We start from the raw sequence: 18,096 nt of genomic DNA, 5'->3' as shown, positions 1-18,096 counted from the left end.
AGCGTGGTGTCAGGATCTCATTGGCGTGGCCTGTCATGGGTGAGAGGGTCAAAGAGTGTGTGTCCATCCCCCAAGAGCAGGGAGCTTGGTGCAATCTCTGCGTAGCACCAGGGTTGTGAATGAGCCGAAGAGGCCGCACAACCCATTAGGAGGGGGGCACGTGGCGGCACTGGTCCGTGGCGCCGTCCCCTGGGCCAGGCCAGGAACTGTCATGGGTTCTGGGGAGGAAGTCCTCTGAGGTCTTCACCCTGGGTTCACTGGGTCCACCTAACATGCCTGGGACGGCACCTGGCAACGGAGAGGGGAGTTGTTGAGCTAGCAGGTGGCAACACTGGAGTAGCCCTCGTGGTCTTCCCCACGGTCCGCCGTCCCACGTGCACCTGCTGCCGGAAGTGAGGCCGCTGGGGCGGTAGCAGGAATCCCTAACCCTCTGCCGACGGCTGCTCCGCCGACTTCAGGGCAACCGAAAGAACTGGCACAGAGGAAACAGTTGAGCTGATTATACAGGCGACCGAGGATGGAAGCCACAAAAATGCTAGACAGACACTGTATATGGCCTTCCTTTGAAGAACAAAAGCCAAAGAAATTGGCTCACCCATGAGAATTAAGTGATAACAATGTACTGCACAGAAATCGAAACCAATTCTGAGCCAGCTCACTCGGAAAATACAGGATCCTGAAGAGTAAAACTGAGCTAGGTGAGACCTTTGAAGAGTGGACATTTTACTTTAAAATGCTTTGTAAAGTGACTTGAGCGCTGGCGGAGATGAAACGCGCGGCCCCGGGAGAAGGCTTGTCCTCGGGCTGCCTGCGCCTCTGGCCGCACCGGTTCCCCTGGACGCATGTGCCAGGACCTCCAGTCCAGCCGGGAGACCCCGAGGGCACTCGTGGCCCAGGCCAGAGGTCCCCTTGGCCGCTACCGTACTGCTTTCTTCAGGCTCCACAAGCCGTGACTGGCATTTAAACCTGAGTGTAAACCTTGGGGGTCTAGACAATTTCGGACAGTGGGCTCGTGCTAGATTTATTTTGCTCTGCCTAGGTGCAACCGTGGGAAACCTCCTTCGCCATCCCTTCCCTCAACCCCCAGGGACCGCCCAGGAACACTGCGTGCTTCGGGAAGAACTCATCTGGGCTTCTCGCTCTTCACTTGGCCGCTGTTCGGTAGGAGCTTGGCAGCCACAGACAACACGGCCGCAGGTCAAAGGACAAGGCGGGACAGAACCGACAAGGAGAGGGTCTGGATCACTCTGGTCCCAGGAAGAGACCGATGGTACCCTCAAATGGGGTCGTCGAGAGTTTAACAAAGAGACTATTTATAAAGGGACTGAGAGTAAGTTAGGGGAGCCACAAAGGAAGACACGGTACTCAGGGCAACAGCCCCTGCTCCTGGCTGGCTCGGGCTGCAAAAAGAATACAGTGAATTCCCAGCAGCCCAGCATGGAACGTCGCAGGGGAATCAGAGACTGGCCCCCCGCTCTCGCACCCTCCGCGGTCCTGTGGGGGCCTCCCACTGACAGAAGCCCAGGGAGACCGTGCATGCGGTCCCCGGAGATGAGCCTCTGGGAGCGGAGAGGGCAGAGCAGGGCGGAGCGGCTCCGGAGGGGCAGATGGAAAACAGCCAGCCCAGGGGCATTTCCCAGAGGCCGCAGCTTCTTGGTCTCCAGCCAAGTGCTACCATTACAGGACACAACCTCCCCGGCCAATTTCAAAGCTCTGCTTACTGCTGGGAATGCATGTTTGAACAAAGCCTTTATTCTCTCTGTTCCAACAGCAGGGCTGGAATTTAAAAAGCTTCATTTTCAAGACTGGCTGCTTTTGATGTGTCTAACCTGGAACTTACAATTTGGAGTCAAATAGAATTATTTAAACAAAGCAGTTCAGTGATAAGCACAACATGTTTTGGTCTTTTTCTCCTTTCCCCTCCCAACACCCCAGAGCATTCCTACTCAAAGGTAAGGGCTGTCCTGTGGCCACTGTGCAGCCGTTCTGAGCTTCCAGCCCCCGGGCTTCGTCTCTTTGGCCTGGGTCTTCACCTGGGTGTGTCTGGGCACAGGCCACGGAGGGCAGGCTCCCCCTCGGCCGGGCCGGGGGCCAGCACTCGGCGGCCCATCCCTCCTCCGACGCCTGCTCCCGCTTTGGCAGAACCATGTGTTGGCATCCAGTGTTCTAGAGCAATTATACTTCGTTTTCTTTCTGCTCCCTTCCCCCCAACCCATCTCCCTTTCTCCTCTGATTTAAGCCCTTTTCTGATAGCATCTTCTGTTCTCCTCAGCTGAACTCCTCAGCCCCAAGCCTACACTGATCGATTTTATCTCCTGCCTTGACTTGTCTGCTCTTCAAGTCACAGTGTGATCAGCATTTGCATGCCTTGGCAAGGACGCCAGCCCTGTGCCGTCCTAGTGTCCCTCTGGGTCATGCAAAGCCCATCCCTCCACGCAGTGCGCCGGAGGGGTCAGAGTCATGGCTACCAATGCCTTGGAGTTGGCCTGTTGGTCACCGAAAGCCATTCTGCAACAGAAGAGCTGCTTTTTTTCCACAGCCGTGAAAGCAAATGAAGAGAGCGAGGCCACGTATTCCCAGATAGTGAAGGGGTCCAACAGCTGGGGGAAAGCTCAGACACGGCCTGGCCCAGGTGTTCTACGCAAATAAATAACAGATCGAAATAATGTGAAAATTCCCTTTAGAAAGCGTGAGCTAAGCTTCTATCAAAATCAAATGAAGTTCTAGACAGATGAGTGTTGACAGAATGATTTTATGGCGGGAAGGATGGCTGGCCTGGCTTGGTGCTGGGGAAAGAAACGGTGCAGATACAGCAACAAGTCATTAATGGACTTCACTTTTCCCTTAGTGCTTAGTTCTGGACCTTTGGCCAAACTTACTGAGCAGAATCACTAAGTCAAGACCGAAGAGAAATGTGGACCGAAATTTGGGTAATATTAAATTTAACACCAGACTTCTCTAATACATGATAGAAAAGACTGCATCACTACTAAAGTAAGAGCATTTTAGATACAGGGAATATTCCATTTTCAGGTTCAGGGCATGAGCAGAATCAAAGTCACTGTCTCAGCTGGCTTTTCGGCAAGGAAACCAGCAGCCAGCTCTTCCTCTGCCTTCAGGAGGACTACGGGAGGGAAATCCCCACCTAGCTAGTGCGCCAGCTCCTCAGCAGGTAAACAGAACACACTGCTCGAAGCCCGGCTCACTAAACCCTGAGAGAAGGCGTGAAGCTCCGGAGATGGCTTACGGGCTCCTGAAAGGATGGGAGGTAATAACCGGTAAGGGAGGAAGACCTTAAAACTCCAATTTTAAAATAAAGTCTAAACAATTTAAAGCAGGTCCACGTTAGCAGGCGGATCCCGCCGGGGAAGCACACTGAAGGCACTGAGAAGGTCCTGACAGAGCTACTCAGCCAGGGCCAACACAGGCGAGTGCTGGCTTTGCCCGTTCACGAGTACCACGGTGTCGTCCACATGGATCCCCAGAAGTACTGCGATCACCCCTAGCGGCTGAGTGGATTTACATGCGACCACGACAAGGGCGTGCTCAGCAGGCCAGGTGTGCGTCACGTCACGTGTAGGTCAAAGACAATCCCACGGCGGGAGGGTATTACTTTATGGAGGTAAAACAAATGCAAATTGCTTCTTTAGAATTTGTTTGGAGGGCCAAGCAAGGATCTCTTCACCCAGTCTGACCTCCAATGGCAAAGTTATTTGCCCAGGTGGAAAGGAGATACCTAGTAACACCCAGGGTAACGATGGATCTTCCCCGTACCCAGCTTCCCGACCTGCCCCCAAAGTTATGTGCCCACCTTTGCAGAAGCAGGCCAGACTCTTCATTTGCACAAGGGCTTCTAGGACCTTATTCTAGCCACCTCTTGTTAACGTAAAAATTAACGTGCATGGGTAACATCTGTTTTTTATTGATTCAATCAATATATTGGGAATTTAGCAGCAAGTTAATGGCAAGCAGTTACAAAATCTATTTTTCTACATTTAAAATAAGTTGTCTTAAATAATCTATAGCAACCTAAAATCACAAGAACACATGTGAATGGCTGAAGCACTTCCGCTGTTATGCTTATGGCAAGTTTATTAGTGATTTCCTAACAAAAGCTTCCAGTGCCAAGTGCACATAATTATTTGGAACCTCCATTGCCATATTTGGCTCTCCTACAAATAATTGTGCCTAAATATAAGAATCTGAAGTAAAACTGAGCAAGTATGCCCACCACCTCGTTTTGAGGGCCCTCGCCTCCTCTAAACAACTCTCGAAGACCTCTTGGGTCCGTTTCAGCCACAGCCCAACAGCAAGCCGGTGGGTGGCTGGCCGTTCACACCAGGCTGCGTGGACATACCTAGCTTGGCGTTTCGGCTGGCGCGAACACAGGGCAGGGCTCAGCGGGGCTAAAGGCTAAAAGCTCGACATAGTCCTGTCCTCTCCCCTCGCATTGCCTTGTCTTAGCGCCAGAAAGCGCGGCTCTGTGTTTGTACCGCGCATCGGTGAAGGACACTAGAGTTTCTTCTTGGTTTTCGGCAGGGCACTGGACTTAGCCATGAATTTGGTTGCCGTTCCTTGGCTTGACGTCAGGGGGGATTTCTCTGGCTCTCCCGTGAGTGCGGCTGGAAGGTGTCTGCGAGATGTGGGACTCGTACGCTTCGTGTCCAAGGTGTCCACGTTGTCCTTCTTACTGGTCTTTTTATTAGCAGTGGACTGGAAATAAAAGAAAAGGCCTGGATTAATGTTCGGACAGGAAGCAACAGATACCAGTTCCAAGAAGCAAGGGACGACGCGGTTGCCCAGAATCTGCAAGCTGGAGCGCTCTCCAGGGGGGAGACCTGCACTAATCACGCGGCAGAGCTGTGAGTAAATGCCAGAGGAAGTTTCTTTAGCATCTTCAAGACAAGAGGCCTGTTCAGTGCTTGGTGGAGCGCAAACTAGAGGCACGGTTTCAGACCTCCTGCCACGCAAAATGAAAGTAAACGTCCGGCAACACTTGCACGGGGAAGTCGGCCAGGACAGACCCGGACTCACGGCATCTCCACCAGATTCTAGGCCGCCTCTGCGCTGACTCCGGGGACTGGCTTTGAATCCCAGTCACTCCACTTGGGCAGGTCCACGGACCTCTCGGAGTCTCGAAGCCTCCCCGGTAAATGGGGAAAATGCGCTTGCGAGTTCATGGGTTTACTCTGAGAGTGCACGAGGGTGGTGGCTGTGAAAGTGCTTCTTTCAACTACAAAACAAGTAGGAGGGATCTCAACAGGCAATTGTGTTTTGTCAGGTCACCTCACCCCCAGGCAGAGGAAATGGTCGTTGATTCTGCCGAAAAGGAGGGAAGCAGAGTCCATTTTGACCTTAGACCCATTTCAGAAGCGATCTCTTCTCCTGAAATAAAGCTGAGCACAGAATTCCGAAAGAGCAGAGAACGTCTTAGGAGAGGGGGGACACGGCAGGGTGGGGGATGAGACACAGGCGAATAGATAGAGCAGGCTTCACGTATGCAGAACCGTCTAGAAAGGGCTCATACGTTTAACACTCTGGTGAATGCAAAGTAACTTTACGCAGGAGTTAATAATCAGGTTAGCAATTTTCAAAGGATGTGAAAAGACGACAGGTAACACACTACAGATAAACCTGGATTCTTTGATCACTCGGCTCTTGTGACACCAGCGGCCATGTTTCATACACGGCAGTAGCACTTACTACAGATCCGCCAACGAACAAGGGCGTCCCAGGGCCGCAGCAGAACTTCGGGTCATTCGTGGTTTGGGTAGCTATATTTAGAGAAAGAGAGTTTCCCCTGACGTGGGCCGTATTGCAGACAGCCTTTAAATACATGCCTCTTCAGAACACCGCTGTGAATGGCTTCGTAAAAGTGTATGCTAATTCTTGAGCTCGTATATTTGTACATTGAAAAATTAATTTGTATACTTTTGGAAATGTAACAAAAGTCCTTTTCTCCATAGATTTTTTCCCCAACAAAATTTGTCGGTTGCTTCTCTGTGTATTCTTTCACGACATAGAAAATACTGAGAATGCATTAGCATTCGGCAGTACAGCTTGCATCCGCTCGCTGAGAACGCCCCCGTGCAGCACGGGGTGCGAGTCCACTCCCGCGACGTTCCCCAGGCCGGCGGGAGAGACGCTGCTTCGTTGAGGGTAGCACTGACCCCTACGACAGGAAGCCTATCTTGGAAATTTCAACTCATGAAAGTTTAATTCACTTGACATACAAATCCTATTAAAAGGTGAATCTCAGTGTAACCTTCTCCCTGTTGACATTTCCACCTTTTGAGCTATCATCCGAGGGGTCGAGAAGTGTTTTTCAACACATCCACTGCAACTACTGTTCTCTAGAGCAGGAACAGAGACTCGGGCATTTTAAGGCGTGCGTATTCATGTCTGGCTTAACACTTCCGTTCTCCTCTGCGGTTCCATTTGTTAATGGACTTGAGTCACTCAAGTAGACTAGAAGTTGCATCACCAGGAAGAAACACTCAGAAACAGTCTCTGTGGGTGGGGCTAGTGATGCAGATTAGTTTTTCCAAAATCACCAGAGGCGCTGGTATTTTCTTCTCGGATAAGATATCTTAAGATAATCCTCAGAATTTTCTGGCAAAGGGGACGGGAAGAAGAAAATAACCCAAAATGTTTGCTTGCTCGGGTGCAGAAACATGGTATTTCTCAGCTTCATTCTAGAGCAAGATGAGAAGATGATACTCCTCAGCTACATTTCTTTCTTTATTCGTATCTAATTTTAGTGACATATTTTTATTTTTATTTTTTTATTTTTTGTTTGTTCTTTAATGATTTTTTATTATATTATGTTAGTCACCATACAGTACATCGCTGGTTTCTGATGTAAAGTTCCATGATTCATTAGTTGTGTAAACACCCAGTGCACCATGCAATACGTGCCCTCCTTACTACCCATCACCAGTCTATCCCATTCCCCCACCTCCTCCCCTCTGAGGCCCCCAGTTTGTTTCTCATAGTAGTGACCTATTTTTAAAATAGGTGCACACCCCCATGATTTAATATTCACAGTGTTAAAAATCTCCTCCCTGCTCCCCAGTTAACTCAGCTCTGCCCCACATCAAAGACAACCAACATGATCAATTTACAGTGTATGTTTCCAGAGAGAGTTCATGCATCTTCCAGCAAATATTAAGTGGAACCAAACCGAATTGGTAGTCATTTCTGCAGGTCAAAAACAGCCTAATAACGGCAATTTCATATGGTTCAGCCTAATCCACATACTGCCATGCCTTCTTCTCCCTTTTTCACACCAATGGTAGCCCACTGTAAGCACTCTTCTACATCCTGATTTTTTTCAACTAATGATTATCTTGAGAACCCTTCCATGTCCATACGTAAAAAGGGTGCTTATTCTTCTTTTCGGCTATGTAGTCTTCTGTCGTTTGAACAGACTACAATTGATTTAGCCAGTCCCTTCAGGTTGTTTCCAATCTTTTCCTAGTACAAATAGCGCTGCTGTGAATAATCTTGTACTTGTGTCATTTTGTGCGTGTGTGAGCATATCTACGGGATGTAGATTTTAGAAGTGGGACTCCTGAGTCAAAATGTATATGGATTTGTAGTTTGGAAAGCTACTGCCACATCGCCTCCCACTGCAGTTGTACCAACTTATACTCTTACCAGCAACATGAGTGCCTGTTTTCTTATTTCTTTCTCAATTTGGTACTTAATACATATTCAAATTAATATAGTCAGCTATATTTTAATTGAACTCCAAGTTGGCCTAAAACTGACTGCACTGAAACAAATCTCAGTATCTGTTCCTTTACTCTCTGGTAACTTCAATGCAAATCTACTCACCTTTATGCAAACATTTACTGCAAATGCTTGGCAGCTTCTGTGTATGTACGTGTACCTTGTCAAATGTTGTGTGTGTGTGTGTGTGTGTGTGTGTGCGCACAGGTACACTCTACCATTTCTCTTGTTAATTTGCAGTTGCACTAAGTTTAGGATGCCATTGTTTAGAAATCAGAACTGTAAGAGCTTTCCTGAAGACTCTGAGTCTCCCCTCTTAGATGCCACCCCCTGGACACTGTGCTCTGATGCTGAAGAAACACGGACGCGGGCCGGCCCTCATGGTGTCCTTCAGACTGGGCTGTAGCTTTCCTCACCAAGAGCCAAGCCTCTCATCTCCTTGAACACAAATGGCCAAGGCAAATTCCAGCTTCCAGGCTTTTCTCTAGAATATAAACAAATCTTAATGTTTCAGGGATTTCCTTTGTAGGTTATAGGTTATCTAAATTTTAGGTTTCTCTTTCTCTTCTCTCATAGTTGAGGGGATTCCTCAGGGATCTATGCTGTCACTGATGCAATTTTGCAGTTTGGTAAGTAACATGACAGAGAAATGAAAAGTGAAATTGCCAAGGCTATAGGAATTACTAAGATCTTCCAGGTCATAAAAGGCAAATAGAAGGTGAGGCTCTCCTGTAAGATTGTATGGAGGGGGAGAAAGATGAGAGGGGAATTTCAATATTCATCTCTAGGGGAAAAGAGTCTAAATGATCATTATGAGATTGTTGGCCATCATTATCAGTTTAAGAAAGGATCTACAAATCATTGTAGATTGTTCTCTGAAGATACTGGCGTAACATACCGTTGCACAGCGATCAAGAAAACCTGGCTATCATTGGAAAGCATCTTAGAAACAAAGAAAAAAATCCTTCTATCCTTACATAAAATCATGAAGAATTCATACTTGAAACACTGCAATCAGCTTGAACAGAGATAAAGGAACCAGAGAAGGCTTACAGACAGGTTACTAATATGATTAATGGATGGAGGTTTCTTTATGAGACAGCTCTTCAGTCTAGAAATAGAAAGAATAGAGGACATATATAATCACACTCCGTAGAATGCAGAAGGGGAGAGAGCTCAGCTCTGTGGAGCTAGACGGTGACTCGGTGCTGCGGGCAGATGGTTACACCAGGGGCCGGCCCAAGCAGCACTTCCATTGTTCCTCATCCTTGACAGACTCTTACCACTTGGGACGGGTGAAGAATAGTCAGTCCTACTGGAGGCAGGATGATGGAAAAGATGACCGTACAAGTTCCTCCGGTTTCGTCTCTTAGTAATTCAGCACCCTTGGCCTGATTTCTCCAGCTTGTTTTATTAATCTTGGAAAGGGGCTCCATGTGCGCAAGGGGAGATATGTAACAAGAAAATTGGGCTAAATATACATATTTCATTATTCACTGGCATAACTTTAACCTGATGAACTCATCTGGTGATAATGGATGCAAAACCTATAAGCTCTAGGCATATCCCTGCAAGTTAATACCAGTACATGATTACTAGAGACTGTTACCATTTCTCTGAATTTTGAGTAAAATACATGCTATTTAAGTAAAGTGGTTTATCACCATAGCAACCATTTCTAGAGTCACACATTCAAATTATAGGCCTGCACAAGGTCCAAGTGACAGAACATTCTGATACAAGTTTTTAGCTCCAGTTTTGCTCGCAACGGTCACCCACTTTCCCTCACATTCCTGTGGTTTTCAGGAGGAAGAAGGAAGGGAAAGAAAAACCAAAGGGAAGAAGGGTAATTAACTTCCAAATATATATATTTCTTTTATAAGGCTACCTACATAAATAGCTGGGCCTTGTAAGGAGTTAATGAAAATAAAATCTAACTTGCAAATTAGAGAGATATAAATTTCTCTTTTCTTTTTTAGTTAAAGTACAATTTAACATACAGTAGAATGTACAAATCTCAAGTGTACAGTTTGATGAGTTTTGACAATGCACAGATCTGTATAAGCAGTGCCCCAGTCAAGAAATAGAACCACTCCCCACAAGTTTCCCTGCGGCCACATTCCATTCAACTGCCTCCCATCCTGAGGCTACCAGTGTTCTGACATTTTTCAACATAATTACTTCTCTAAAACTTCACGTAAATTAAACAACATACAGTATGTGCTCTTGTGTCTGACTTCTTTGGCTTAACATTTTTTAAATTGAAATTTGTATTAAGATTTAAAAAAAAGACATTTTTATTGAGATAATCATAGAGCCCATGTATTAGTGGTTCGTTCCTTTTTATTACCACGTAGTGCTCCATTGAATGGATACGCCATGGTTTGTTTATCCATTCTTCTACTAATGGGTATTTGGGCTATTTCCAGTTTGGGGCTTTCTATATATAAAGCTGCTATAAATATATTCTACAAGTCCTTTTTTGAACTCAGATTTGGGATTTCTGGATAAATGGCAAGTAAATGTTTAACTTTATAAGCAACTCCCCAACTGATTTCCAAAGAAACTATACCATTTTGCAATCCACAAGCAATGTAGGGAAATTCCACTTGCTCTAATATTTACTAAAATATAAACTTGTCTTTTTAAATTTTGGCCATTCTAGAAAGGATATAGTGATATACCCTTGTGGCTTTTCCTATTATCATTTGCCTTTTCCTGATAACTAGTGATGTTGCACATTTTTTCATATGCTTATTGACTATTAGTATATTTTCCTATCTGAAACGTCTGCTCAAATCTTATGCGTCATTTGAAAGTGCAGTGCCTTATTATCATTGAGGTGTAGGAACTGTCTCATTGTTTGGGAAATAAGTCCTTTGTTAGGTATATCTACTGTAATTTTTTTCTCTCCTGTCTGTGGCTTGCCTATTCCTTTTCTCAATATGCTTTAGATGAGAAAATGCATTTACTTTGAAAAAGTCCATTTGATCTGACTTTTTAAAATGCTGCCTGGTGTTTTAAGAAATCTTTGACTACTCTCTGGTTGGAAGATATTCTCCTATGTTTTCTCCTATGAGCTTTACAGTTTAGCTTTTAGATTTGGTCTACTAACATTTCAAACTAATTTTTGTGTACAGTGTAAGCTAGGGGGCCAAAGTTCATTTTTCCCCATATAGATAACTTATTAGTTCAGCACTATTTACTGAAAAAGAAAACCTATCTTTCCCCCTATTGAATGGCTTTGAAATCTCTGTCAAAAATCAACTGACTACCTAAGGGTGGGTCTATTTCTAGATTGTATTTTGTTTCCTTGATCTGTCTATTCTTACATCAATACCACATTATATTAATTACTGTAAACTATATAGTAAGGGCTGAAACCACATCATGTAAATTCTCCAACTTTGTTTTTTTGAGTGATTTGGCTATTCTAGGTCTTATGTATTTCCAAACAAATTTTAGAATCATCTTGTCAATTTCTAACAGAAAAGTAAAACCCTCGATTTTAATTGGGATTGCTTTAAAGTTTTAAATCAGTTTGGGGAGAATTGACATCTTAACAGTATCAAATCTTCCAATCCATAAACATAGTATTTCTCTCCAAATATTTCAGTCTTCTTCAGTTTCAATGTGTTGTGGGATTTGGTATGAATATTTTACACGTATTTTGTTAGAGTTAAGACTAAGTGTTTTACGTTTTGTGATATTTTAAATGGTATTTTAAGATTTTGTTTTCTAATTGTTCATTGCTAGTATATAAAAATACACTTTATTTTTGTATATATTTTGTATATAGATCTTGCACCCTGTTTAATTCCATGGGATTTTTTGTACACAATCATGTCATCTGCAAATAGAGATAGTTTTATTCTTCTTTTCCAACCCATTTAATTTTCTTTTACGTGCCTTGTTGCATTGGCTAAGATCTCTAGTACAATATTAAAGAGAAGTCAAAAGGGGCATCTTTGCCTTTCTCCTACCTTCAGCTGGAAAGTGTTCAATATGTCACGATTAAGAATGATATTAGCTTTGGGGTGTCTGGGTGGCTCAATTGGTTGAACATCTGAATCTTGGTATTGGCTCAGGTCATGATCTCATGGGTCTGGAGATCAAGTTCCACATCAGGTTCCCCGTTCAGCAGGGAGTCTGCCTGAAGATTCTCTCCCTCTGCTCCCTGCCCCTCCCTCAAATAAATAAATAAATAAATAAATAAATAAATAAATAAATAGAATGATATTAGCTTTAAAAAAAAGAATGATATTAGCTTTAGAGATTTTTTTAAAATATAAAAATCCCTTAATATGTAAAAGAAGTTACCATCTGTTCCTAGTCTACTACTCATGTTTGAGTGTTGAATTTCATCAAATGCTTTTTTCACAATTATTGAGATAGTCATATGGCTTTTCTCCTTTACTTATTAATATGGTGAATTATATTGGTTGATTCTTGGATGTTAATCCAAACATACATCCCTGGAATACTTGATCAAGAATGTGCTATCTCTTTTATATATTTCTGGATTCAGTTTGCTAATATCGAGTTTAGGATTTTTATATCTATATTGATGAGAGATTTTGGCTAACAATTTTCTTTTCTTATAATATCCTTGTCATATTTTGGTATTAAAGTTATACTTGCTTTATAAATGAATTGGGAAATATTCCAAGAGTTTGTGTAACTCTTCTGCAAATATTTAAAGAATTAACCAGTGAAGCCATTTGAGACTGAAATTTTCTTTACTGGAAAGTTCTTAATTACAGATTCAATTTTTAGTTTTTACTTTTTAAAAAAATTATGTTCTGTTAGTCACCATACAGTACACTTCATTAGTTTTCAATGTAGTTTTTAAAGTAAATATAATATTATTCAGATTTTGTATTTTTGTATATCTGCTTTGATGTTTTTTAAAGAAATCTGACCATTTCATATAAATATTCTAATTTATTGGGGCTCAATCATTCACAATAACCTCTTGTAGGGAGGGTGCTTGATTTGCTATCCTTTTCCTAGCTTATTGAGATGAAGGCTTAGATCCATTATTATTTCTATTGTTTCAAGGAGTCAACATTATTTTATACTTATTCGCATATTTCCCCTTACTGTTGCCCTTCATACCTTCCTGTAGTCCAGATTTCCATCTGGGATCATCTTCTTTTACCTTGAGAATTTTCTTTTAGCAATTCTTATAGTAAGAAGTGCTGGTAACAAATTCTCTCATCTTTTACATACTTGAAAATATTTTTTATTTTATCTTTATTTTTGAAGAAAATTATCATGAGATATAGAATTCCGAGTTGGCAGTTTTTTAGTTTTGTTTCATTTTCCACTTAGCACTTTAACAATGTCACTCCATTGTCTTCTGGCTTCCATTATTTCTGTTGATATGTCAAATGTTGCTCCTTCAGTGGCAATGTGCTCCTCACCACCACTCTCCCAACCCTGGACACTTTTCTAATTTTCTCTCTCTAGTCTAAAGAATTAGAGGACAGAATTCAAGGCAACCACGGACACAAGAAGGTAATGAGGGAATCCCTTAAAGGAGATTGCCAGAGAAGGGGCACCCTACATTCTGCCCAGCTAAAGAGAAATGAACTGACTGAAGATTTGAACAGCTGGCTTAGAGACGATTTGCAATTTGCATCCAACCAACTACTTGCCTGCTAAAACAGAAACATCAATGCTTTTTGGAGGAACACAGTCAAATCCAGAGTCAGCATAACAACATTTCCAATGTCTAAGATAAAATCCCAAACTACTCAATAGAAATAATAATCAGTAGAGACAGACCCTAAGGTGACCCAGATGTTGGAATTAGCAAACAAGGATTTTAAAGCAGTTATTATAACTATTACCAGTGATGTAAAGGAAAATATTCTTTGAGGAATAAAGGAAATCTCTGAAGAGAAATCAAAATAATAAAACAGAATCAAGTGAAAATTTTAGAATAAAATATAATACCTAAAATTAAATATTCACCAGGTAGGTTTAACAGAGAAATGGGAGACTGAATCAAGCTGAAGGGAAATGATACCAGATGGAAAACTGGATTTTCAGAAAAGAAAGAAGAACATCAGAAATGGTAAATACCCCGAGTATGTATAACAGACAAAATGTCCTCTTAATTTCTTGGAAATACATATGACTATTTAAAGCAAAAATTAAAACATTGTTTTGTGGGGTTTATAATTAGGTAGCTATAATACATATGACAACTATTGCTTAAAGGCAGGATAAGAGATGAACAGACTCAAATTAATGTGCATGGAATTATAGCAATAGTTGTTATAACCCAACCTAATGGGTTGGTTCTCCATAGGGAAAAGATACATAGCATATCCTAACAGCCATAGTCCCTAAGGGGAGCTGGACAAAAGCCAGCCTTGGGAGAGGAGGGAAATGATTTGAAATGATTCACTAATACTTCCTTCAACTGTGGAAGTCTGGCTAAGCTTGTGGTGAAAGCTAAGCCTTACGCAGAAGGTTCTAGTAGGAGTAGTAGGGACAAAATCTTATGAATTCAAACTAGCAATTGGCATTATAAATAGCATTGGGTCAAAGAACAACATATCAAGATTCATGTTAGCACAGTTATTTGTACCTGTATTAGTCATCTATTGCTGCAATTATACCATGGTGTTTGGGAGGTCCCCAAAATCCACCCCCCACCCAGGTTCCATGATATACTAGGAGGACTCACAGGACTCAGCATATAGTTGTACTCATTGCTACAATGTATTACAAAGCACAGTTAGCAAAGGTAAAAGGCACTTGAGGTGAAGTCCAGTAGAAACCAGGCTCAAGCTTCCAAGGGTCCTCTCTCAGGAGTCAAAAAGAATGCACTTCATTACCCTAGCAATGAGCTATGACAACACATGTCAAATGTTGCCAGCCAGGGAAGGTCTTAGAGATGAAATCCTGAGCTTTTATTGGGAACTGGTCATGTAGGCAGTCTCTGCCTGGCACCTACCAAAATCCCAGATCCCCAGAAGAAAAGCAGGTTGCAGCATAAATCGTATTGTTTGCACAGTTTGGGCAGAATGAATCATTCTTAACCAGATAATGATAGTAACCAAATCCAAGTTCCCAGAAGCCAGCCAAGGGCCCACCTTGCAAGCAGGCCTTTTCAAGGAGAGCAGCTCAGGTCTGCTGTGTTAACTCTTTCCTGTACAACTACATAGCAAATGACTATAAAAGTCTTGGTTAGCTGTAGGGGTTGGCCGTGCTAGGCTAGACCAGACGCCAAGTTTTGTACTGGATTCAGGTCTGCTCCATAAATCTTCCTAATTCCAGGCACTGTGGCTTCCTGCAGGCATGTTCTTCTCAAAGCAGGTAGCAGAAATACGAGAGGACAAGCTAAATCACCGAACGCTTTTAAGGTCTCTACCTACATCTCACCTCTTAACATTCCGTCAGCCAAAGTAAGTCACAGAGCTAAAACCAACATTAGTGGGATGAGAAATATCCTTCGCCTACTCCAGTAGGGAGAACTGCAATGTCCCATGGCAAAAGTTGTAAATGTACGAAATCCCTTTCAGAGAGGGATTAAGTAATTGGGAAAAATCATCTAACCTACCACAGTATCCGAGAGACCTCACGAAACTCAGAGGCAAATGAGGTTGCAAGCATCACCTTATCACCTTAAAAATGATATTTCTTGGCTTGTTCATACCCAAAAGGAGACATGCCCAAAGGAGACTTGAAGCTGACAGGAAAAAAACATGCAATTTTTGTCATATTCTACGCAAGTTTTCTAGTGATATAACAATAGAAGTAATAAAGGCTAACATTATGAAGTGCTTACCACGTCAAGAGTGTCACATGCATTATTTCATTTAATCCCTGGTTGCTACGATCATATTCCCATTTTACAGATGAGGAACCAGAGGCCAAGAGGTTTGTCCAAGGTCACAAAGCCGATAAGTGGTGAAGCCAGGATTTGCATACAGGCAGCCTAGGTCCAGAGCTCGTGCTTTTAACCGTTATATTTTACGTGCACGCCAGATTGCAAGGCTTCGATATCGGACTACGGAAGTGTGCCCAACTTGTGGAAGTGCCACCGAATCTGCACATGCTTCACACGGGCTTGGAAAGCTAAGGTTTAATTTGTCAAGAGAAGAAAATTTTTATCCTACTCAACTCAAATACCAAGAAAACCTGACTCTTTCTCGTAGAAATATATCAACATACCACAGTTCAACTGTTTAATTTCAATGGTATTTAAATTCAAACATTTCCTGTCTTTGAAGAACTGCTCCATGAATACATTTCATTGATCAAAATAAATTTTCAAAGTTTCTAAGCAACCTTGAATTTCTACTTTCTAGACGAAAGTATCTGCTACGTGTACCACCTCCTGTGACACTGTAAAGGCCACGTTTTCAGTGGAGAAAAATGATCATGAAAGGAAACAACTGGAAAAATCTTCCATTTTCATTAAACAAGTACATTCAAGTCTGTATTCAATAAATAATTTAACAATGAAGAAGTATCTCCTTTATGAAGCAAGAATTCTGTAATGCAAATCTACATCCGGAATTTTTAGTCCCACCCTCCATGGTTATGGGGAAGTGCATTTTAATTACAGACATTCATTTCTCAATTGTTTTTTCAGCTTAATAAATAAAGTACTGTACTGCTTATCAGAAATCAGTAAGGACATAATGTTAAAAGGCATGTTCCTGCAATAAGCAATGGCCTGCCAAGCATCTCATTTGAAGATGAATAAATGCTGTTGTAGGAGTTGAACCTGACAGAACGGATTAAGAACCCACTGTGGGGAATTTAGAGGGTTACTAAAGACACAAAACATTACCTAGATGTACTCAGCCTATAAAACACGAGATATACACAAGAGGACATTTCTATCCTCAAAGAAGACAATTACCCAAATTAGGCTAAAATTGGAAATGAAAAAAAAAGGACACGGCCAAATGCCAACTATTTGAAGACAAGTCTGGAAAAGCGTAGTGGGATACCTTAATCCAAACATGAACAATGAGGAGATGCAGACCATATTTTCCATGATGACCCCGGCGTTTGGAACTAAAGGGTGATCACTCGGTGACAGACAAAGCTGCTCAGCTCAAGTGTTCTGATTTTGTTTATAACATATCCCCGCTTTCTCTGCTAATCTCCCAAGAGCTCTGCCACTTAGCTAAAAAGCATGATCACCCTGGCTTATAAAAAATACAAAATCAGAGCTCTAAATGGATTTATGAGATTCTCCAGAAGAAAGAACAATGATACAATGGAAAACAGGAACTGCTGGCAGATTTCCACTTAAAGCCAAATTTCAAAAATTTTAATGGAAAAAGAATTTCCTTAATTTAGTAGGTATAAATTATTTATACTATCACATCAAATTGTTCATATAATCTAATTTTAACAAACAAAACTTTCCCCATGGGAAATACTTTAATATTCATGGAATAATTTTAATAAAGTTAAAATTTCACTCTTAAGAATATTAATTACTATATGAATCCTATGTGGGCTCAAGAGTAAATGGCAAGTTCTATTTTCAGTTATCACTTGAGAACTTTATACTCCACTATTTACTGTTGTTAATGAAGATTTGAAAGAAAAGAAGTCATTTCCTAGCACAAGCTCAGCTTCAATATAATTAACAAAGTAACATACTTATTCATAAAAACCCATGAAAAAACTTAATATGTTAAATGTATGAGAAGTCTTTCTTTTAAGGGGTAATACTTTTCAGAAAAACTCCCATACAAGGTAATGTATTCCTCCCAAGACATCACAGCCAAAGCCTAAGCATGGGAGCTCCTTAAAGGACACCCAGGGAAAACTCCTACCCATCTTGCAGGAATTCCTGCTACAGCAGCTGTGACAGGAGCTTTCCAGAGTCTTCATGAATACTTCCGCGACCTGGAAGGTGGCGTTTACTATCCATGGTCCTGCCTGTTTTATTGCAGGTGAGCTCTGACTGTAGAAAAGTTCCTCCTGCTAATGAGTGGAAATCTTTGTTCTTAAAATTTCAACCTATCTGGTATAAAATTTATACCACTGGTTATAGTTCTAGCATCCATAAGCGCCTCAAATTCCAACTCTCCTGTTCCCTAGGTGGGGGTAGTGGCTGAGAACAGCACAGCAAGTTCCATCACTCTATGACTTGCAGGGGGAGGGTTCCAGGAAGGGGAGAGGTGTGACAGAGCCATGGAAAAGGAGATGGAAGACAACTAACCGAATATTTGGTTCACGAGGATATTTCATGTCGGATTCAGTGACAAACACAGATACAACCCCGACTACAAAATACAAAAGAGAATGTGGTTATATGTGGTGTGTGTGTAAGCACTTGTGTTTGTGTAGGTGTGCGTGTATGCAGATGCACGTGTG

At 42.3% G+C, this 18,096-nt stretch overlaps 1 protein-coding gene across 1 annotated transcript in view; it reads right to left on the bottom strand.

Annotated features, from left to right (window-relative positions):
* Positions 1–3,906: 3,906 nt before the first annotated feature.
* STK33 (serine/threonine kinase 33) overlaps positions 3,907–18,096 on the bottom strand; it is a 150,371-nt gene continuing 136,181 nt past the window's right edge. The window contains exon 13 of the mRNA XM_045803841.2: positions 3,907–4,713. Within this exon, the coding sequence (XP_045659797.2) occupies positions 4,513–4,713 (201 nt within the window). The 3' untranslated portion in view covers positions 3,907–4,512. The remainder of the gene's footprint in view (positions 4,714–18,096) is intronic.

This window comes from Ursus americanus, chromosome 16, assembly GCF_024610735.1.
Source record: "Ursus americanus isolate L20-20 chromosome 16, mUrsAme1.1.p, whole genome shotgun sequence".
Classification (NCBI taxonomy): Eukaryota; Metazoa; Chordata; class Mammalia; order Carnivora; family Ursidae; genus Ursus; species Ursus americanus.
This window is presented reverse-complemented; position numbering and strand designations above follow the sequence as displayed.